We start from the raw sequence: 22118 nt of genomic DNA on the forward strand, positions 1-22118 counted from the left end.
AAGTGTTGCAGTCAACCATTTAACTTAGAATGAAACCACAAATTCCAAGTTTGACAAGAAAAAAAAAGGTAAAAAATGAAACCAAAATCCCACCCCTGTTTTCTCCCAAGTCCCACCCCAAGCCCCTGCCCTCCTCCCAACAAAAGAAAAATATGTCCAACATCTTTGGCAAATCGGCACTGCTGTAATTACATTCAAATATTATTACACACAAAAGCAACACACGTCACTAAGAAAAAAAAAACCACCAATATTTCAAGTCAGGTATTTCTACTAGAAAAAAAGAATACAAAACATACACATTTTTAAGAAGCATTTTTTTTTTTCAATCTGTTGGAGACAGATCATCTCCTACTTTCAAAGGCAATTCAATTGTGGTTTTTTGTTTTTTTGTACTTTTTTTTTTTTTTTTTTTTTTTTTTTTTTACAAGTAAGCGTCTATGCAGGCATCACAAACTTTGGCGGATATAGTAGATATGTATTTCTTTGATGCTGGAAGGTCAGTCCCTAAGACAAAGTCAACTGTCTCAAAGAATGAAAAGCTAAATCCATGTGTCTTCCTGGCAAAGAGTTCCATTTGCAATGTAATCTGCATTTATTTCTATAAATAGTCAATGTCCAAAGGCCACTAGAGGGTGAAGAACCAGGGCAGCGTCTTCTAGCAAGAGTCAGGGCAACACCCAAGTCAGATTTCCACCCTCCGCCCAGACTTAGAGGCCCAGCAGCTGGGGCCAAGGAGGGGGCCCTCAGTGCCCACAATACCCCACTCTGAGCTGGTGGCTCGGGGCCAAGGGATGGGCTGCTGCTGGGTCTGCTCACCATCTCTGACCAAAGGCGAGGAGAGCAGGCAAGGATTGGCATGAGGAGACTCAGCACTATCTCTGAGTTTCAAGTATGTCTGAGGTACAGGGGTGCGCGTGTGTATGTGCATGTACACACTCACATGCACACATATGGAGGGGAAGGGCTGATCCAGAGGCTTTGAGCTTTGCAGGGCATTTCAAAAAGACTCAGGACTTATTTATTTTTAGCTTTATAGCAATTAATTGGCTATTGATTGGTTGGAATGTTCAAGTCTCCATTTCCTCAAATACAATAAAATAGTTTCATTAAAATGTATTCATGCTTGAAAATAGGGAGCCATTAAATGGTTTCCTTTCTGTTCCACTCCAAGGGAAATGCACCGTTTGTAAATCAAAAATCCATCATCCAAAATCACTTGTTCTTAATGGTGCTTTTAGAGAAGATGAGAGACATGGTCGTAAGCATGGTGCTTTGGGGGATAAGGGTGGCCTGGTGGCCATAGTTGCAGGACTGGGTGGGCCCGCAGTTGGGACGGGTGAGGCTCAGCTTGGCCCCCTCCAGCCAGGCCTCAGAGTCAGGGAAGGGGACACAGAACTCCCGGTCTCGCCCTTCCCCTGCTACTTCACACTTCCTTCCGCATGCCATGCTCAGAGCTGTCTAAAGCTGAAAGGTGGGATTCCTGCCCACAGGCCAAATACACTACCTGAGACTGACCCCATTTTAGAATTCATTAAGATTTCCTCAATAAATATATAAACAGCTGCATTTTCTCCTTATGCCGCTCAGGGGTCTAAGATGTGGGAAGAGGAATATCTAGACTTACTGCACGGTGGTTACATTTGCCCCTAACTCAGAGATGGGCTAAATGGGACCCCTGGGAACACGTGGACTCAAACTCTAGATTGGCAGGGACATGATCCTGACGTCTCCTTTGATCCTGGGGTGGGGGTGGTCCAGGAACGGGACCCCAGTGTTGAGAAATTACAGTGAATGCAAGAAAGTCTGGTGCCTGCCTGCTCCTGGCAGCAGCCCATGTCAGAGACACTGCAGACCCCTCCTCAGGAGAGCGGGCAGGCTAGGGACTTGCTTCCAGTCCTCCCCACAGCCCCTCGGGACCTGGCCGCCACTCTGGAGGTGCAGCCATGAGCTGACAGTGGGGAAGTGCAGATCAACACCATGGCTCCACCATGAATATGCAAGAGGGAATCCTGAGGTAAGGGGACATCAGGGGACAAGGGGCTGAAGGGGCTGCTGGGAGGTGGGGCAGACTGCAGGCTAGGAGTCATGGCCTGACTGTCCAATTTTCCAATAATGTGTTTTGTTACCTTTTAAGAAATGCACTTGCCTTGGACCTCTCTGAGGCCAAAAGAAGTAAAGGAATAAATTCTCCAGGAGCACCGATGTGCGTGCCTGGAAACCATCAGAGACAGGCTCCTAGATGGGTGACAAGGCCAAGGCTGCAGAGCCAGGTTCTTAGTGGGGCCACCGAGGAACTGGTCTAGCTGAGTGCTATGGGATCCACCCACACCAGCCTGGGCCTGGCCTATCCAGGGACCCGGATTTTTCTCTACCCTCGGAGCAGCTGTGTCTCAGACATATCTTGTTTCTAGGTATTTGTCAGGAGCGCTTGGTTTGTTTTTAAGATTTGCTCCCCATAGCTTGGAGCTAAATTCTAGCTGAAATGTCATCCAGAAGGGGGTAGCTGGTGTCAGAGGCTGCAAAAGGCAGGGCAAATTGCTCTGGGATGTGACTTCTCATAAAGGGATTTCACCCCTCAGTGCCCTGTGGCCACATCTGGGGCTCTTCCCTGCACAGAGGAAACGCCCCAGCAGCACTGACCTCCTCTCAAAACCAACAATCCCTCCACCCCCCACCACCTCCAACTGTTCTACCGCACCCACCTTCAAAGCCCAAACGGCCTGCAAGAACCCAGGTAAGGAGGGAGGTGGAAAGGACTGGGGTGCCTGTTCCTGACAGCGACTGGCCAATCTGAACCGCATCTTCCATCTCTCTGGGCTCCCATCTCCCCCCAAATCTTCAATGAAGAGCAAGGAGGTGGAGAACAGGGGCGCCTGGGGGCTCACTTGGTTAAGTGTCCACCTTTGGCTCAGGTCATGATCTCACGGTTTGCAGGTTTGAGGCTCCGCATCGGGCTCTCTGCTGTCAGCACAGAGCCTGCTTCAGATCCTCTGTCCCCCTCTCTCTCTGCCCCTCCCTTGCTGTCTCTCTCTCTCTCTCTCAAAACAAATACACTTAAAAAAAAAAAGGAGGTGAAGAAGAAAGGGAGCACTGGACAAAAACTGGGGGCCACAGGGGCACCTGGGTGGTTTGGTCGATTAAGCGTTTGACTCTTGGTTTTGGCTCAGGTCATGATCTTGTGGTTCATGAGTTCGAGCCCCACACTGGGCTCTGTGCTGACAGTCACAAAGCTAGTTGCCAGTGAGTGGGTCAAATTTCGCCCATATTTTTTGGCCGGAAGAGCATTTTAAAAGCTTTCACATTTGAATGCCATTGAATGGGGTAAGCAACCGGGTTGTCTTAGGTCCCACCACCCCATGCTGCCTCATGCCCTGCCTGAGTGGCAAGATTACTCCACCTGCCTGACCTGGAAAGTAGCAGTTTGGGGCCCTTGAGATTGTGATCTGTGTTTCCCAGGCCTGTGAGTACCCTAATGGGCCTGCTAGGGGACTCCTGTATATTGTCACAGCCAGGCCTAGAGTCTGAACCACAGCGGGAAGGATAAAGAAAAGAGTGAGGGACATCTCATAACATCTCACGACAGACATCTCATGCCACTGGAAACTTAGACCCCAGAGGTCAGATCTGGTCCCATGTCCAGGCCCTGCCAGGGCTGATGGTACAGTCCTGGACAAGATCCAATCCCATCGGAGTCTCGGGACACAGCAGGGAAGGAGTCTGATGAAACCTCAGAAGCACTGATGTGAGTGAATCTGGGCAAAGACTTTGTAGGTCTTGGTGTTAATGGGAATCAAGTCAGACCAGCAAAACTACCAGCCTGCAGGCCCTTTGGTCAGGCCAGCCTCTGGGTCCCTGTTCTTTCTTTCCTCATTGTGGGTCTAGGGGGTTTCTAAGATATTGAAGGGTGTGTCTAAGTCATAGGCTCCCATGACTGGAGCGCAATTCTGTGGAGGGTGAACGGGGCCTGGAGATCTGAGAATTCACTTCAGCTCTGTCTTACCGTGGAAGCCCCAAATCTCAGTTTTCCCATTTGTAAAATGGGCATTGTGATCTTTGCCCCAGAGAATGGTCAAGGATGGCAAAGCACCATACAAATGTCAGTTATGAAAAGGCTAACCCTAACTAAGGCGCCTTGGGAAAGGGATGTTGGATTTGATATGTCATCAAATTTTCAAGGCTGGAGCTAGACTAATGGTATGAAACTTTTTCATAAAATTCACAAGGTCCTTTTCCAAAAGTCAGAGCTGGAACATAGGGCTGAAGGTCCCTAGGCCTCCAGCCACGATGCTGGTGAAAGCCCCGACCTTGTGTTTTTCATTCAGAATTCTCTGGCATTTACTCAACGGCTTGTGTCCTTCGGAACCGTTCTCTCTGAGCTCCCGGGCAGCTCAACCAGCGCGGGAACTCTGAGCTGGGGAGAGCAGGTACATGTGTGAGAACATGCGTGTGCGTCCATGTGCTCTTGTGCTTCTGCCTGGCAGCCCAGGAATCAAGTGCTTGTCTAATAAATACCAATGCGATCTGAAGACCAGCAGCGCTTCAGAGAGGAAAGGCATGGAGGGAGCTCATCACAGGACAAGGAGAAAGAACAGTATGGGGCCAGATGGGCTTTAGTGTGCGCTTCAGGCTGTTGGTTCAGGGAAGGCTGACCTCCCAACAGCCTGAGACCACAAGGAGCGACAAGGATCCAAAGATGAGGATGCAAGAGGTCAAAGGCCTGACCCCATCACTTCCTGAAGAAGGGAGGGAGGAAGGGAAGGAGGAAAGGAGAGGCCAGCTAACATACCTTCTCCTACCTTGTCTGGCAGGTAGAGGCTGGAGCTCGTTCATCCTGTTTTCAGAGGTGGGCTCTGCCCCAGCTGCCTCCCTTCTTTGCCCAGAAGGTTCCAAGGTGGTGGGTGTGCCTGCAGTGAGCTCACTGGCTCCACTTCTGCCCTGGGTGCCTGGGCTCCCTCAGCAGTGCTAACAGCCCAGGACACTCCATCTGTGGCAGTGGACCCAGAGCAACCTCCCACTGCCCTCACTCTCAACTGCCCTCCCCAAGGATGGGAGGATCACCTTGTTCCTGGGGTCAGGGGGCTGAATGCCAGCTCCACCTCTGCCAGTCACTGCTTGGGGACTCCACCTTGTTGAGCCTCAGTTTCCTCTTCTGTCCTACCGCCTCGTAGGATGTTGGGGAGAAAACACTTGGTGGTGGCCAGAGGAGGTCTGTTCTATCTCCCTGCATGGTCCTGGGCTTCCCCAAATGGGGCCTCAGTTTCCCCTGAGGGAAGTTGGACTAGGTCTTCCCCAAGGCTGATTCCCACGCCTCTGGGTGTTCTTATTTCCTATTTGGTCCAAATATTAGCAGGACTCGGGTGCCCACCCTGTATGGTTGCTCAGAAGTGGAAGACATGCCCCAGATGACTCTGTTACAGCCCCAGCATCCTGGGAAAGAGGAAGGCAAGGAGAGAGCTGTAGGATGACCCTGCAGGTGACCCTGCTATACCAAGGCAGCTGAGGCTCAGAGAGGTGAACGTCTTGACGTCCCACAGCAAGGAAAAGGTACGGCCAGGACAGGACCTCTCAGGCCCAATAACGTCAAGTTCAGGCTCTCTCCACCCCAGCTCTTTGCCAATTTGGTGACGTGCCAACATTGGGGACACTGTCACATGAGATGGCAACATCCATTGTTCTCACTGTAATTCAGCCCAGATTCGGGTAGTGCCTCACCTTGCTGTTCTGAGTTGGCAAAAGAAACTATTCAAGGAATTGAGGCCCTGGGAGAAGAGATGGTGGCCCCTGGTACCCCTATTTCAAAACCACTCCCAGTTCAGACACCAGTTCCTCACTGCCTGTCCTAATCTTCCCAGAAGGCCTTCCTCTGTCCCCTGAATCCTCCCAGGTGGGTTTTTCTGATCTCACCAGCCCACAGCGAGTTCTCCAAGCTCCCCTCTCCAGGCTCCTGGGGCCACTGGCCATGGCTCTGACCATCACAACCCCTTGCATCAATAGGTACATACCCACTGTGCAAGGTTAGGCATCTGCTCCCACCCCAGCACCTCTATTCCCAGCTGCATACTAGGCTCCACGAGGGTGGGGAGGGGTTGATCAGGAAGTTCTGGCTGACTTCTGTAGGTGTTTGTGGTCCTCAGTGCAGGAAAGTCCTTTTTGTTAATCATTGTCTACATGGCAGGGACAGGCTTGCCCAGAATCCACTCTCTGGCATCCTGGAGGGTGGGAGAAATGTCCACGGTGGGTGTCCGGTGTGATATGAACCTGGGAATTCCTTAGAAAACACATCCCAGTTCAGTTCAGTGGTTCCAGGGCCTTGGGGTTCCCGCCTAGGACTATGGTCTCCTGGGTCCTGTCCAGCCCTAGCATTCAAAGTCCGCAATGCAGTCAGCACCTTGGACAGCATCTTACTTTAGAGTAGTAGCTGAAGACTCTCCCAGACAGTTCTCTTTGAGTCCTTTGATATGGAAAAGAGCTGCTCACACTGCATTGGGCCCAGGGAAATGAAGTCAGAAGCCAGGGCATCTCTCCAGAGTGTGTTTCTCCTGAGGAGGTTCTCAGGGGGGAAGCTTGAAGCATAACTAGCCCGATGAGACTCCTAGTCCAGACGTTAAAGAAGTAGCAATGAGCAGGAGGCTGGGCCCTGAGGTGGGCATCCTTAGTCTCAAGGACAACTCCAAGCCCACCCTTGGGGGGCAGCCAGAACAGAGGGGATACTCTGCACACAGGTCTAAGATTTCCTGTGACACATCGGGAGTACTGGATGCAAAATGGGTGGGCTGTCTGCTCAGCTGGACCCTCAGGCCCACAAAAAAGCAAGAAGGTATTTACATGGGTGCTGTTGAAGCGACAAAAGCAAGCTCTCCTTCCCAGGCCTGGGGCAGGAAGACAGGTGGATGGTCAGACAGCTGGGGACTGGCAGGCGAGGCTGGGGCTACAGTTGTCTGAAGAATAGTCCGTTGGTTTGCAGAGACCCAGCTGCTGTTGGGAGAAGCTCACTGATTGACTCTTAGAAATGGACGCATGTCTACAAGTCCAACAGCCTTACCATGGAACCCCAGAGTCCCTGGCAGGAAAAGGTTGGGAGGGAGTTTCAGGTGAGTGGGGGTTGCTGGGGGATGGTCTCGTTGGGCCCCTCTGGCCGTCTTCAGAGGGGCTGAGAGGCTATCGCCCTCAGTGATATGTGTTATAAGTGCTTGGCGCCTGCCTGGCTCCGAGGGTCAGTGACGGTCATAGGCAGTGGCGGCTGCAGGTGGGGCAGCCCCTCGGGCAGCGGCGCTGTAATAGTATGGGGAGCCTGCGAGAGACAGAAGAGAGCACAGAGTTCGAGGGTGACCTCGTGCCCCATACCTGGGGTCCCCTTTCCACCAGTGTCCCCCACCCCTGCCCCTTCCTCCCTCCCAGCCAGTCCAGGCCAGTCTGTCCCAGTCTGTTCCCCAAATTGCAAACCTGATCAGGGTTGCTTCCTGCTCACAAGATTTCAAGGCCTCCTCACCGCCTAGAGCTGGAGTGGGCAGACTGGGGCCCTCAGGTCAAATCCTCCCTGCCGCCTATTTCAGTAAACAATGTTTTACTGGAACTCAGCCTTGCCCACAGGCTGCAAAGCCTTAAACTATTTATCATCCAGCCCTTGACAGAACGAGTTTGCCAACTTTTGACCTAGAGGATGGAAAGTCATCACTTCTCAGTTTGCCCTGTGGATACGTCGGGACCTAGCTCCGCCGACCTCTCTGGATTTACCTCCTACAACCACTGCTTCCCACTCCACACCGCTCACACATCACACTCCGGTGAAATCAGACTCTGCAGGCATCTCACACAGACCCTAATGCTAATAGTAACTACCCCTGGATGAGCATCTCTTCTGCCCCACACCGCAGTGTCCTTCACATGTGTTGTCTCACTTCAACCTAGAGGGCAGGTGAGTCAGCCCATTTTATCATACTCTCTGATGCCTTTTCCCATCCTCTGCTTCCTGAAGCCCCTTGCCCCGAGCTCACACTCTGCCGCAGCCTGGACCATGTGCTCTTATCACCTCTTCAGTTGCTTCTTTCTCTGCCCGTGGATAGAGAGCCCCACAAAGGCAGAGGCTGGACGCTGCTCTTCTTGGCGTCTTTCTTTAGTCCCCAGTGTGTAACCTGGCACATGGCATGTGCTCACAGCCAGGTTTGTTGAGTCAGTGAACAACAGCACTGAGTAAACGAACGACAGTGAAGACCCCTGCCCGGTCATTCATTTATTTTCTGGCTCTACTGCAGCAAGGGGCAATGCTGCACAAATATCACACACAGACCAATGTTCAGAGTCAGGAGGGGGATTTGAGCTCCGAGAGAAGAGCTCTGGGGAATTCAAGATTATTCTGGCAGGGTCAGGCTTCCTGGAGGATGTGGGTTGGACTGGGTTTGGAGGACAGGAAGATATGGACATGGGAAGACTGAGGTATGTGAGTACGTGGGAGAAGGGCCAGGTGCTGCCCGTGACCTCCAGACAGAGCCAGTGTGAGGGCCAAGCTGGATTCCTCCCACTGTCTCTAGGCTTCATTCTGTGACTACATGCTTTGGATGAGGCTTCCAGGAGGCTTATTCTGTGCCCTGACTCCTCCCCAGGGATGAAAGAATCTGAGGGGAGTCCAGCAGATTCTCAGAACCACAAAGGCTAGGCTGTTGCCTCCTTCTACAGATGAGGAAACTAAGCTCAACAAACCAAAACCATGTGCCCAAAGTCACAGGGCCTCTCAGTGCCACAGCCTGGCCTGGATTCAGGACACTTTCTACCACAGTGCAATTCATGGCCTACACGATGCTGGAGGCTGTGTTTATCCAAGTGGACAGCAGTAGGGGTCCTCGTTGCCATCGTAGATCAATACATCTCTTGGGGTGGGAATAGTGAGCTTCTTAATTCCCCAGGGGAACCGGCCCGTATTTATTCTGAAATCTCAGCCAAATCCAAACCAATCCTGGCAATTCTCCCAGATACCTTAACTGAGCACCAAGGCCTGGAGGTGGCTAGTCAGGCTCTATCACTCTTGGCTGAGTGACCTTGAACAAGTGGCTTCCCTCCCTTGAGCCTCATTTTTGTCATCTGTAAAAGGGGGTCACAATGGAGCTATATGAGGGCACCATGAGAAAAGGATGTGAGAGTGCCTTGGAAATAGGCACTTTTCTAAGCCCTTTATAGCCATTAACTCTTTCCATTTCCAAAACCATTCCATCAGGGAGGAACTAGTATTGTCCCCGTGTAGTAGATGAGGGAACTGAGGCGCAGAGAGAATAAGCAGCTTCCCCAAGATCACACAGCTAATCTGTAATCAAGAGGGCAAGCTGGGGCAGGGAGGCACTCTAGCATGTGCCACAGTGGCCCTCCAAACCCAGTCCTAACTAGCAGATACACTACTTCCTCCCTTTGCCTCCCTGGGAGGCAATATGGCTCAGGCAGCAATGACAACAGAGGAGGAGCAGGCAGTGCCTTGCTATGCTGTTCCAGAGGCAAAGACGCCAATCCCAGCCTACGTATTCCCAGAGATGCATTTTCTGATGCCTCCTCTGTGACCTTCCTAGTTGGAGCCCTGACTCAGAGACACCTGTCAGCCGGCCTCCTCTGCTCTCTCTTCTGGGATGGGGACAGCATTAAGACAGTCACCCACAGAGCATCTGCAGTGCTAGCCCTGCCTGCTGCCTGAGCCCAAGCGAGAGGAACGTGTGTGTGTGCCTATGGTGGGGGCATCCCTGCACGCCTGGGCATGGCACGGGAGCAGGAAAACCACAGGAGCTGTCCTCGCAAATGGGCCTCGAGGGACAGGAAATGGAAGTAAGGCTTCTTGGACGATCCTGGCTCAGCCCTCTGAGCTCCCCACTGGCTACCTCTCACCCTCGGCTCTGACTCACTCCCTTCTCAAAGCCTAATCTCTTGGCCAGCCTGTCCTGCAAAATCAAAACTGCTTGCATTTACCATAAGAAATAAAAACAGCACCTTACAAAGCACTCTGTCTTTCTGGTGCCCATTAGACCTCCTTCTAGAATAAACTTGTCCTTTTCTTCTGCCATTTTTTCTCTCTAATTCTCATTATCATCAATTTACTTCTTGGCACAATCATTTCAGGCTCCTGCTCACTCTCTCATCCCCTTAGAGTGGCCACAGGCACACCCCATTCTAATCCTAATTGACCATCGCTTTCTTCCCCACGGCCTGCCTCTGTGCCTTCCCAGCCTGATCACCGTGCCCTGGCTGGGCCTTGTGTGGACAACCTACAGGCAGTTCCTGCAGAGGAGGCTCAGTGGGGAGGGAAGTTCACCTGAGCAGTCAGTGTGCAGCTTCATTAGGCAGCACTGTCCCTCCACTTTGGTGGTGTTTCTGTGAAGGGGGCTTCAACCAGGCTGGCCAAGGTTGGACAGTGTGGGCAAGGGTGTGAGTGCGCATGCGTGTGCGTGTGCATGTGTGTGTGTAGGGTCTCACCTGTTTCCACAGCTCCCATGGATCTAGCAGGAGCACCATGGAACCGAGGAACAAGTTTCCACACCCCTGGTGCCCTCCCCAGAAATAGTCTAGCTCCCTGCTGCAGTGGGATTCTTTCAGCTTAAAGCCCTGAAGACGCTCTGGGTAAAGGGAAATCTGGGAGATGTGAGTGGGCCTGGAGCTTATTTGCAAGACTATGGTAGAGGGAACCTGGCATCTCACCCATCTTCAGGAAAGTGGGATCCCTGCTCATTCAGGGCTGTGGGCCTCAAGAGAGCATCATATCAGCTCCTTGCTTGCATGAAGCTGCCACTGGCAATCACCCTCACTTTACCCCTGAGGCAGCTGAGGCCCAGACTGGTTGATGACCTGACCGTGATTCCCCAGGTCATAGAGCTGGATGGTGCAGGGGCCACCTCTCACGTCTGTAACTGCCCAACATTGTTTAAGCTTTTCCTGTATCTGCAGGGTCTCCTGTGGTATGAGGCCCGCCTCTTTGAGCTAGAAGTCAGAACTCGTTCTCCCAGTCGTGTGCTGCTAGGGCACAGGTATATCACCTAGGTTCTGCCATTTAGACTCCCTGGCAAATGGTTTTGACTGGAAAGGGAGCAGCCTGAGGAGGTGAGTGGGCTGAGGGACTCGATCTGCTCGGATCGCCCAGCAGCCTGGCTAGTGCAGCAGCATAGAGCACAGGGCCAACCGGCAGCAGCAGGAGGCTAGAGCGGCCCTGGGAGTGTGGCTGCGTGTTGTTCCTGGCTGTGTGTCCCGACCTGTGTCTCTTTGGTCCTCCTGGAGGTCTTGGAAGCCCACGATATCCCTCAACAAATTGGTTTTCTGCTTAAACTAGCCAGAGTGGATTCTGTTGTTTGCAACTGAAATTCTGACAGGTGAATACAATAACATGGCTTTCAAAAATTGACCAGAGCTATTCTCATCACATACATAGTCTGTATTTAGGACCCGCAAAGCTTCCTATGGAGGGATGAGGCTGAAGTACCGTTGGGACGTAACTGGTCAGGGGATGAGAGCGCCACATCACACGCTGGTTACGAAAATAGGCTCTGGGCTCCGCGTAACCTGAGTCTGAGACCTCATTCTGCAACCTGCATGCTGTGTGACCTCAGGTAAGCTAATTAACCTTTCTGAGTCTCACTGTCTTCATATGTATGTGATGAGATAGTAGTATGTGCTCCCTTGGGCTGCTGAAATGATAAAATAATGTAACCCACATGAAGAGTTTTTGCCTGGTGTCCACACAATTAGCAGGTACTCATTTAGATGGACAGGATTTTGTTTCTTCTTCCTTCTCTCCATACTGGTTCTGGTCCCTCTCAAGGCACTAAGCACCTCCCAGCACAGACACACTTGCCTGAGGCTCCCTCACCTCCAGCCTGGGAGCGACCTGACACAGAGTCTACATCCTTTCCATACCAGAAACACAGCCCGTGCCTGATAACTGGGGATGTGAACTGGATTTCACTTGAGCTTGAGCAGCTAAGGCCTCAGATGCGGTCTAGTCCCACCCTCCCCTTGCCATCCTCTTGGGCTCCAGACCCATCCCTCTGCCCCTACCCCTGCTAGAATTCTGGTTCAGGGAGACCATGGTTAGCCCTTGCCTCCTGAGACTGACAGCTGGGCCTGAGGCTGAGACCCAGGTCTTTCAGGGGGTTTGTTTAAGGAAAAGCATTAGGTAAGTGGAGACATGGCTCCATACTTAGAATTAATTTTTACCAAAACCAAAAAAGAAGTCTGAGACATAGTCCACAGATGAGCCCCTCTGGGAGGCCATAAAAAAGACCCTGGTCTTCTATGAGTGACATCGCCAGACATAGGGACCTGGAGTACTAACCGGCATTGTTCTTTATTGTACCCACAAGTTTTGCATAATATGCCAAAATGCTTTGGGCAGCCTGAGGCCCAAGTACATGAAAGGGTGGTCTATGTGTCTATGTCACGTGTCTGTCCTAATCACCTAATCACGATCGTGACTTCAAGGCCTCCTTCAAAGACCCATGACCTGGCAATTTGAGTCTGAAGGTACCAGGTTCTTGCTTTCTTGATGAAGTCTGTTTTCCAGTCCTAAAATAAGTTAGGATCCAGGAATTAATAGGTTCTGATTTAAGCAGGCCTTAGTAAGCTGGACGGACAGACCTGGATGGTCTCTGAGGCTCTTCCTGACCTGTGTAGAAATTCCTCAGCTGACTGCTGGGGCAGGATCAGTGTTGTCACTTGCAGGCTCATTGGCTAGCGCTGCCCCCACGTGGTGAGTGACATCTGTCAGCCCTGGGCCCTGGTTTCATGCTCCAGAAACTTGAGCTCCCATTATCACTCACCAGCTGGTTTCATGTAAGTTAATTTCAACAAAACAAAAGGCTCTCCTTGGCTTTTTGAGGGCTGAGTTAGCCCTGCTTGATCTTTGGAGTGGCCCAGATATCCTTGATGATGTACACAGATCAGGCTGGCCCCAGCAATGGATAATCTGGGCTCCAACTGAGCTCAGAATGGCATGACTTGGAAGGCCTTCAGCCACAGGGCAATCAGTTTCCAAATGGAGCTGGCTCTGCTGATGTCCATGGCAGACATCACTAATCAATCACTAAGCCTCAGAGTCCTTATCAAGATGGGTAGCCACTACCAATCAATCCAAGTCGGCCTCCTCACTGCCTCTTAGAAATTTCTCACTGGAATATTCAATGATTCTTAAGAAATATGTTACTCGTGGGCAGGCAATTTTTCTACATTCCTCTCATTTCTTCAATGCCCTTTTTTTTCTGTTTCCCTTCTCTGCCATTTTCCCTTATCCACCAAAACCTCTGGGGGAGGGATAAGGGTACATGGTGGGCTGCAGTGTGTTTACTGTCTGAAGCTCCCATCACAACCCCCAGACTACCCATCCCCAATCAGTGACCAAAACTCAGGCTGTCAAGGACCCTGGCCCAAAGAGGAGTCCTAATGGGGCAGCTGATGACCCAGAGGCCCCATAGGGCCTCTACCAGTACTCACCGAGCAGCCCCGGGTTGGGGAACCTCCAGGAGTCGTTGTATGAGGGATACTGAGGGTGGCTGTAGGGGCTCCCGGAAAACTCACTCCCTGTATGTGGTGGGTGGGGAGAGAAACAGGAACCAAATGTCAAATCAGGTTTGGAAAATGCCAATGGCATGTGCCTCTTACGTTAACGGCAGGTATTTTTTGTAACCAATAAAGGCAAGTCTGGTCCACATCCTGACTCAGTGGACAACTATCATTGGTATTGTATTTCCCCCTATAACATTTTTCTCAGCAGTGGGAGTACATACTGGCCTCTAAAATGTGTACTGTGAAACTACTATGAGCCAGGTGTTCCCTGGGGTTATTGGACCATTTTACAGGTGAAAGGGTCTCTCACAAAATGACTTTGACCCAAGTTCAAAGCTCCAGGCTGCCTGGTTCTCAGCCCTGACTGAGGCACTCCAGTGCCCCAGTGTGGATTCGATTTCACTTCCCATGTGTTTCCCGAGTGGCTCTGAACTGAGAAGCCAAAGGCAACCTCAACTGTAGTCTGGCCCTCTGTGTGGTAAACCTAGAGGTGGCTGCTCCGTGGGCCTTGGTCTAATGGGGAGGATGAGACACAAACTCAGACCCAAAGCCAGGAGAAGGCAGATGGCACTTGACTGAGATGAAGGGACAAGCCAGAGGGCTGGGGAGCACAGAAGGGGGAGTGGGTGGGGGCCTTGCAGGCACTGGAAAGGTGTGCTCAGGCAGGAACTACAAGCTGGGCCGGGGAGCAGGGGGGCGGGCAGCGCTGGGGAAAAGGGCATAGCAGGCCTGGAGGACGGCTCCCTCTTACCCAGCTGCTCATGGGGCAGTGGTTCTTGCATCCAGCCCTTCCCTGTGCTCTTTCTTCAGCCCCACAAGAGCCTGTTTACCACCAGCCAGTCATAGGAAAGGAGTTCAAAATCCCTGCCCTCAAACCTTGCTGTCCTGGCTCTGTAGCAGGAGGGCCCTGCACGTCTTGTCCCTGTGGCTGGGACTCCAGAGGGCCTGGTTTGGGCCTGATGCATAGCAGAGACCTCAATGCCTGGCCCAGGCTGTTGGTAGCTGGCCGTTGACTGGCTTTTTAAGCCACTGGTTACAGAGTTGTGCACCCCTCCCTGGCAGTGGTGATGGGAGTTATACAGCCCCGTGAGACCACCCTGGGCCCAAACATGCTTCCATGGAGTCTTCTCAAGGATGCCAAAGGGCAGGGGCCTCCAGAAGGACCAACCAGAAGTCAGGACCTGGAGCACTGCTCTTTCCCCAGCAGCCAGGCCCAGATGTAGGGTCCCTGGGGGCTCCCCCAGGTTGGGCAGGAACAATAAAGGAGGCCTGCGGGGCCAGCCGCTCCCACCCCTTGGGCCCAGCTAGCCTCCTCCCCATTTCTACAGGCAACCACAGGCAGAGCATGCGACAGACACACACACACACACACACACACACACACACACACACACATGTGCTCCTCCTCAGGCCTCTCTGGGGGCCACTCCCAGCCTGACAGGCTGAGCCTTCCAATTCTCTGTTTTTTATGCCTCAGTGGTCAGCGTGTCAGGTTCCGGCGTAGGGAGGGAGAGCATGGTGACAGTGCTGGGCCGCAGCAGCCCAGCCTCCGCATATCCATCAGTGCCTCCTCCTCCTCCTAGGGGGCAGGGTGGGGGATCAGAGAGACCGAGCAGCCTGGAGAAGGGGGACAGCCACCCTCCCCTCAGGGCTCCGGGCTGCCCCATCAGAGGCACTTCCTGACAGCGTTGCGCCTGGGCCCAGGGCATCTGCTGGCAAAGGCTGTCTCTGCTTCTCCATCCAGCAGCATCATGCCTGCCGGCCAGCTCAGCTCCAAGGCCACCTCTTCCGGGAAGCCTCCTGGATCTCCAGCCCCCGGGAGTGCAGGTCTTGGGTCCATTCGGCCGGAGTTTACTGTGTCTGTGTTATCTGCCCTGCACCCCCCACCACCTCCACCCTGTCCCCAAATTGGCTCTCTGATACCTCTTTCTCTGGGAAGCTGCCTCTTCAGATGCACTCAGTTTCCCACAGCACTTACATGGGAGTTTCCTGTGATGCGGAAGTGTCTGCCCTGCAGGTCTGGGTGTGGTTCCTCTCTACACCTGTGTGCTGCCTACCCCCCCGTACCCCGCCCCCTGCGTGACGCCCCAGCCACCGAAAACAGTCCGTGTTCCATGAATCACTGCTAACTCGCCTGCCTCTACCTGTAACACAACAGTCTTGCACATATGTCTGCACGACTCTCTCCCTCACTGCCTTCTAGGCTTTTTCAATTTTATCTCCAGACCACTGAATTTATTTTTTTTTAATTTTTTTTTAATGTTTGTTTATTTTTGAGAGAGAGAGAGACAGAGAGACAGAGCACGAGCAGGGGAGGAGCAGAGAGAGAGGGAGACACAGAATCTGAAACAGGCTCCAGGCTCTGAGCTGTCAGCACAGAGCCCAACGTGGGGCTCGAACTCACAAACAGTGAGATCATGACCTGAGCCGAAGCCGGACGCTCAACCGACTGAGCCACCCAGGCACGCCCAGACCCCCGAATTTAAAATGGTAACTCCTCCTGCCTGATCCCTCTTTCCTGCTTTATTTTTTTTTCCCCCATAGAACTGATCACAATCCAACATATCTTGTTTTTTGTGCTTATCTTTTTAATTCTGCCTCCTCCAGTATGAGGTAAGCTCCATGGGGGCAGGAGTTTTGTCTGTCAAATTCATGTCTCCATCCCAATGTCTAGTACAGGACCTGGCATCTAGCAGGCATTGAAAACTATTTGTTTGGTTTTTTTTTAATTTTTTTTTTTTTAATTTTTTTTTTTTTGAGACAGAAAGAGAGCATGAATGGGGGAGGGTCAGAGAGAGGGAGACACAGAATCTGAAACAGGCTCCAGGCTCTGGGCTGTCAGCACAGAGCCCGACGCGGGGCTTGAACTCACGGACCGCGAGATCATGACCTGAGCCGAAGTCGGCCGCTTTAACCGACTGAGCCACCCAGGCGCCCCAATGTTTATTTATTTTTGAGAGAGAGAGAGAGAGTGCAAGCAGGGGAGGGGCAGAAAGAGAGGGAGACACAGAATCCGAAGCAGGCTCCAGACTCTGAACTGTCAGCACGGAGGCCGATGCCAGGCTTGAACCCATGAACTGTGAGATCATGACCTGAGCTGAAGTCGGACACTCAACCGACTGAGCCACCCAGGCGTCCCTAAAATTTTTTTTAATGTTTATTTATATTATTTCTGAGAGAGAGATAGACAGAACGTGAGTGGGGGAGGGACAGACAGAGAGGGAGACACAGAATCCGAAGCAGGCTCCAGGCTCTGAGCGGTCAGCACAGAGCCCAACGCGAACCCACAAACCGTGAGATCATGACCTAAGCTGAAGTCAGACACTTAACCGACTGAGCCACCCAGATGCCCCTGAAAACTGTTGAATGGCTGAATAGGTACTCCCCGGTCAACTAGGGACACAGATGGTGGCTCCCATCTGTTATTAGTACTGACGGCCAGGATTCAGGCCAGTTTATCTGATCCACTGTCAGGTTCCACTCACCACACTATCCTGCTCCTCAGCAGAAGATGTGAAACCCGAGGGACGCCCTGCCGGTCTGTTGAGTAGGGGCACGGTGGGCGTCCTCGGCAAGCCCTGCTCTGTGAGATGCCCTGGGAAAGTGAGCATTCTGGGGGAGGGGTCATGAGGCTGACCTGTGGGCGTGGTCAGCCTCCCCGACTCATGCTCTGTCTCTGGGATGCTCCGAGGTGCCACTCAGAAAGCTAGTGTAGGGAGCCCTCAGCCCATGAGATGTGGGGAGGCTGGGTCCTCAACCACCCAGGAAGCTGCCCATCTATAAACCTGGCCTCGCCTGGCCCCAAAGACGGCTGGGAAGCAGCACACTGCCTAGGTTCAAGCCCGCGTGCTACCACTGAACCCTCAAGTCAGTTTGGCACAGAGGCTGGGAGCAAGGGCTCTAGAGCCAAACTGCCTGGGTTTAAATCCCGAGTCGGCCTCTTCTGAACTCTGTGATCTTCGGCAGAGTTAAGATCATTCAGCCTCTTCATGCCTCAGTGTCCTCCCCAGTGAAGTAGGGGCAACTAACAGATGCCCCTGATCTGGTCATTGTAAAGACTGAATGGGTGCTACACAGAGAGTGCCTGGTGCACAGTAAATGCTCAGCAATGATGACCATGACCTGAGACCGGCCGCCAGAGCCTCCCTGGCATCCAGAATCTCATTTAACCCTCCTGACCATCCTGTGAAGCTCACAGGTGGGTGCAAATGTCTGCATTTTACATGTGAGGAGACGGAGCCTCAGGAAGGCAGGGGTGGGGGGCGGGCTCCCAAACGGGCGTCCTGCCTTCCAGCCCAGGACCCTCTGCCTACGTGACCTGCCCTCCCATTTTGGCCTCTGTCTCTCTTGTTTTCGAGGCCCTTGTCAGCTGAGTTTCATTTTCACTTCTCAGGAGCCATGGTGCAGAGAAGGAGGCCTTGTCCGTAGGGCTCACTGAGTCCCACCTGCTGCTGGCTTCTCCGGGTCTGGAGGCTCCAACCTCCTGCTTCATCTCCCTGCTTAAATTCACCACCGACACGACACCCCGGGAGCATTCACCTTCTTTCCTTTCAAACTTCACAACAGCAGCTTAGAAGAGGGAATCTTGCCCAACCAGGAGAAGGTCTGGGGAAAGCACGGGGGGTACTTTCTGGCATGCAGTGGGGAGCATGTGAGCCAGGATAGATAGGATGTTGATATGCAGAGGGGAGGCAGGGCATCCCAGGCACAAGCAGAGGTCTGGGGTGGGTCTGGTCAGAGTGTGAACCTCTGCATGGCCAGGTCATTGTGAGGCCCTGGCGGAGGCAAGTCGCAGAGCAGAGCTGGTGGGGCAACAACGCTGTGCTTTTCTCCCATTAGAGCCGGTACCCGGGGAAGACCAGGCAGTGCCAGAATCTGGAGGACAGCGGGAGAAGGGGAGCCTGCGGTCAGGGAGACCAGCCAGGTGACGGCAGCCGCAGTCCAAGCAAGCGGGAACAACCACATGGCTACAATAACCATAGGTACAAAATGATGCTCCTTGGGGCAGAAAACCGAAGTCCCCAGTTCTGGCTCATCCTTAGGACCCTCAGCTACCCTCCGGCTAGCTGGCCAGAGACACAGATCACACAATAAGCACCTGCTCAGATGGTAGCTACCCTTGCAGTGAGCGTAGCTGTCACGTATAAACACGTTGAATCACTATGTTGTGCACCTGAAACAAATGTAACGTTGTGTGTCAGCTACACTTAAACACAAAACTGAATTGAAAAAAATAATAAAAACCTTCTCTTATGACTGCACAGCACAAAGGACAGCATGGGCCCCTTGTCTCATTCCACTAACTTACCCATGCTTTTGGCACCTCTCAAAAATACCACCCCCTTCAACTGGGAAACCTTTATTTTTTATGCATTAATAGAAAAGTCCCTATGAGGTGGAATGGGTGCCAGCTCATCTCATGTCCAGGTGGCCGTCACTCAGGGGCCAGTGACACCTCCATCCGGAAGACACGCGGCACATGGGCCCTCCTCAGAGACAGCTCCTGGCCTGTCTGGAGGTGGTCACAGATAAGCCCCCAGGAACTCTCACCAACCAAACACATCATCATCTTCTCCATCCCGGACCTCCTGGGAGGGAGCAGTCCCAAGGGGAAACCAGGATGGAGTGAGAGCAGAGTTGGAGTCAGCACTGCAGGTTGGGCCCCTGACGCTTTGTGGGAGCAGAAAGTAGGCAGGGGTGAGGAAAGGTGGGCCCACAGGTGGGTGTGGACATTCCTGTGGGAGGGCCGGGCTCTGCACTCAGCCCTTCCCTTACTGGCTGCGTGGCCTTGAGTAAGTGATCGAACCTCTCTGGACAGTCTCCTCATCTTGAATATGGGCCTAAGAAAAGCACCTGTATCATAGGAATGGTGAGAGGGAAACAAGATAATGTTACTGGGAGAACAGAACTTTCCTCTACCCATACCTGGGAGACTGAGGAGGCTGGGGAGAGAGGGAGGAGGAAGAGTCTCTTCTAAAAACCGAGAAGGCCCTGAAAGGAATTTTACAACATTCACTGAGTTCTTGAATATGCAAAAGAAAGCCCATACTGGTTTAGGAGTGGAGTTTAGAGACCCTAGTGCTGTGCATGAGAAAGGACCTGTATCATGGGAGGTTCTACTATTGAGAGGGATAAAGGGAAAAGAGAATGTGTATATCCCATCACGTGTATGTGGAGGGTAGGAGGGTGAAGAACATTTAAGTGGGGGTCTAGATTCCCATTTTAAATCATCCGTATTGGGAGCTGGAACCCCTCCCCTCCCGCAGCCACCATCTCAAATACATTTAAGCCCACCGCATATCCCAGTGCCTTTCACGACTAGGTTGGTGATTTCTCCGTACGTGGAAATCAAAGGAGGTGGCTGAGTGCTGTGGTTTGGTGGCCAGCAGGGTTGACACGAAGGACGTGGTCCAAAAGCAACATAGATCACAGAGCCCAAGAATTCTGTGACGTCAGGAGGCCTGGGCCATCGTGTGCAACAGTGAGCCGCCCCTGGAAATGTGGCAGAAGTCTAAGGGAGGACAGGACCTTTCCACGAGGCAGGGAATAAGGGTTCGAGTCAAGCTTACTTGGTCTCCAGGTGCCAGAGACACCAGCTGGCTGTTGTTGGCATTCTGCACTGGGTAAGGCAGTGGTGGGGCCCGAGGGGGCAACTGCCTGGGCAAATGCAGGGAGGTGGGACCAGGCAGATGGGACATGGTGGGACTCTGGGGCACCTGAAGCAGATTCCCCCCTCCTCGGCACTGTCAGAAGGACCAACGACAGAGGGCTGGCCCCTTTCAGGCTCCCACCCAGGGCCACACCCAAAGTTATGCTCCACCTTCATCCCTGCCCAGAGCTGTCTACCCTGGAGAAGACGACAAAAAATGGCCTTTAGAGTCAGACAGACCCACGGTCCAGGCCAGACTCTGCCACCCACAGGCTGGGTAGCCTTGGGCACGTGAATTTCTCTCCTGCGCTTCAGCTTTCTCATCTGTAAAATGGAGGGAAGGAAAATCTCTATTTCTGAGGCTTGTGGAGATTGGCTGACTTAATGGTGACAGATCTTTGCACACCCTCCTGTGGGGAGGATCCGGTGCCTCCTCATCACTGTTGGTAGAGAAAACAAATTCGGTCGTCCCTGCTCCCACCCCAAACCCTCTGACCACAGCCCCGACTGCTGAAAGAGGCCCCTGGCACACATCAAAAGTCCTTCCAAAGCAGAATAAAGGTGAGGAATATATGTTCTTCCCTCAAAGACTCAGAAAGGAAGCAGAGGCTTGAGACATTTAGGATAAATGGTGGGCATCCCCCCAAACAATGCTGTCTTCCAAGTACAGAAGAACTAGCGATAAAAATCAATGAGGTAACTAGTAGCGAACATGTGTTTTCCCGGAGAGTCCAGAGCCAGGAACATTGTCAGCATCAGAGATGTTTTGTTTCTCCTTCGCTAAAAAGCTCAGAGACGGCAAGAAAGTCGAAGTTTCCTAAAATTCTCAGAAGTGACAGGTAACCGGCTCAGTGTAGCTCTTAATTAACCCAAAACGACACCTGCCAGATGATGGGGATTTGCAGAGCTCGCCGGGGGCCGACCCCATCTGCAGATGGTGGGCTCCCACCTCTGCTCGAGACCTTGGCTGGCTGTAATTAACATACGGAAAGTCTTTCAAAGTGACTTCGCGGCCAAGTTCTATTTCTGAAGGATTGAAACTGGGCTTTGAGAGAAAATCTTTGCAGAGGAGGAGGAGGAAGGAAAGACTTGAAAAGGACCGTGAGATTTCTCCAGCTCCTCCCCATGGTTTTGTAGAACCGCATGATGTGCCGTGGCTTGAGGGGCTTGAGGGTCAGTGGGTACTCGGTGCGTTGCTGTCTATAGTCAGATGATAACTGCAGCATCCCACACAGGCACAAACTCTCAAATATATATACATATATTCTATAATTGTATATACACTGTATTACTATACTAGGTATTACACGTGTAACATACATGTGTATACACATAACCTATATATATATACACATATATACATGAATATAGACATGTACATACATACACATGTGTATACATGGATGTGCATGTTGTGCACACACACTGAAGTCTGGGGCTCTGTCAAAGCCTCCCTGAGTGATTTTGACCAAGCCCCTTCTCACCAAGCCTCAGTTTTCTCACCTGTAAAGAAAGTGTGTGCCGCAGAGATTTAAATAACTGACCCCAAAGGGTGTTCAGCACTAACACTTTCCCCTTTCCTACTCTCACTGCACCCACCCCCAGATGGGCCCCCTTGAAGGCCAAGGCTTCTCAATCTCCCTCTCTCCAGAGCAAGACCTTCGTGGACTCCCAACAGGGAAAGGAAAACCCGAGCCAACTCAGTAAAGGTCAGCCCTGTCAGCCCAGACAGCCTGGTACACAGAGCATCGATCCATTCCTGGGAAAAACCTCTTCTCCCACCAGCTCAAGCCAGCCACGAAGGCCTTCAGAAAAACAGAGAAGAGAAAAACCGAGAGAGAGGGCAAGCGTGAGAGAGTGAATGCTGAATGTGTCTCACTTCTGTTTCTCAAGAGAGCCGTGGGCTTTGCAATCAGACGGAGACTGGGCTGGAGACCAGGGCCGA

The 22118-nt window shown here is 52.3% G+C and overlaps 1 protein-coding gene across 4 annotated transcripts in view; it reads right to left on the reverse strand.

Annotated features, from left to right (window-relative positions):
- Nucleotides 1-421: 421 nt before the first annotated feature.
- Nucleotides 422-22118, reverse strand: part of PAX5 (paired box 5) — a 194484-nt gene continuing 172787 nt past the window's right edge. For 2 of the 4 annotated variants that reach the window (XM_081790913.1, XM_081790914.1), the window contains exons 10-11: nucleotides 13453-13539; nucleotides 422-7294 (exon numbers count right to left, since the gene is read on the reverse strand). In XM_081790913.1, the coding sequence (XP_081647039.1) occupies nucleotides 7218-7294; nucleotides 13453-13539 (164 nt within the window). In that variant the 3' untranslated portion in view covers nucleotides 422-7217. The remainder of the gene's footprint in view (nucleotides 7295-13452; nucleotides 13540-22118) is intronic. The other 2 variants (XM_078436677.2, XM_060609304.3) reach the window with 2 other exon arrangements.

The sequence above is a fragment of the Panthera onca genome, chromosome D4 (genome assembly GCF_046562875.1).
Source record: "Panthera onca isolate mPanOnc1 chromosome D4, mPanOnc1 haplotype 2, whole genome shotgun sequence".
NCBI classification, from domain to species: Eukaryota; Metazoa; Chordata; class Mammalia; order Carnivora; family Felidae; genus Panthera; species Panthera onca.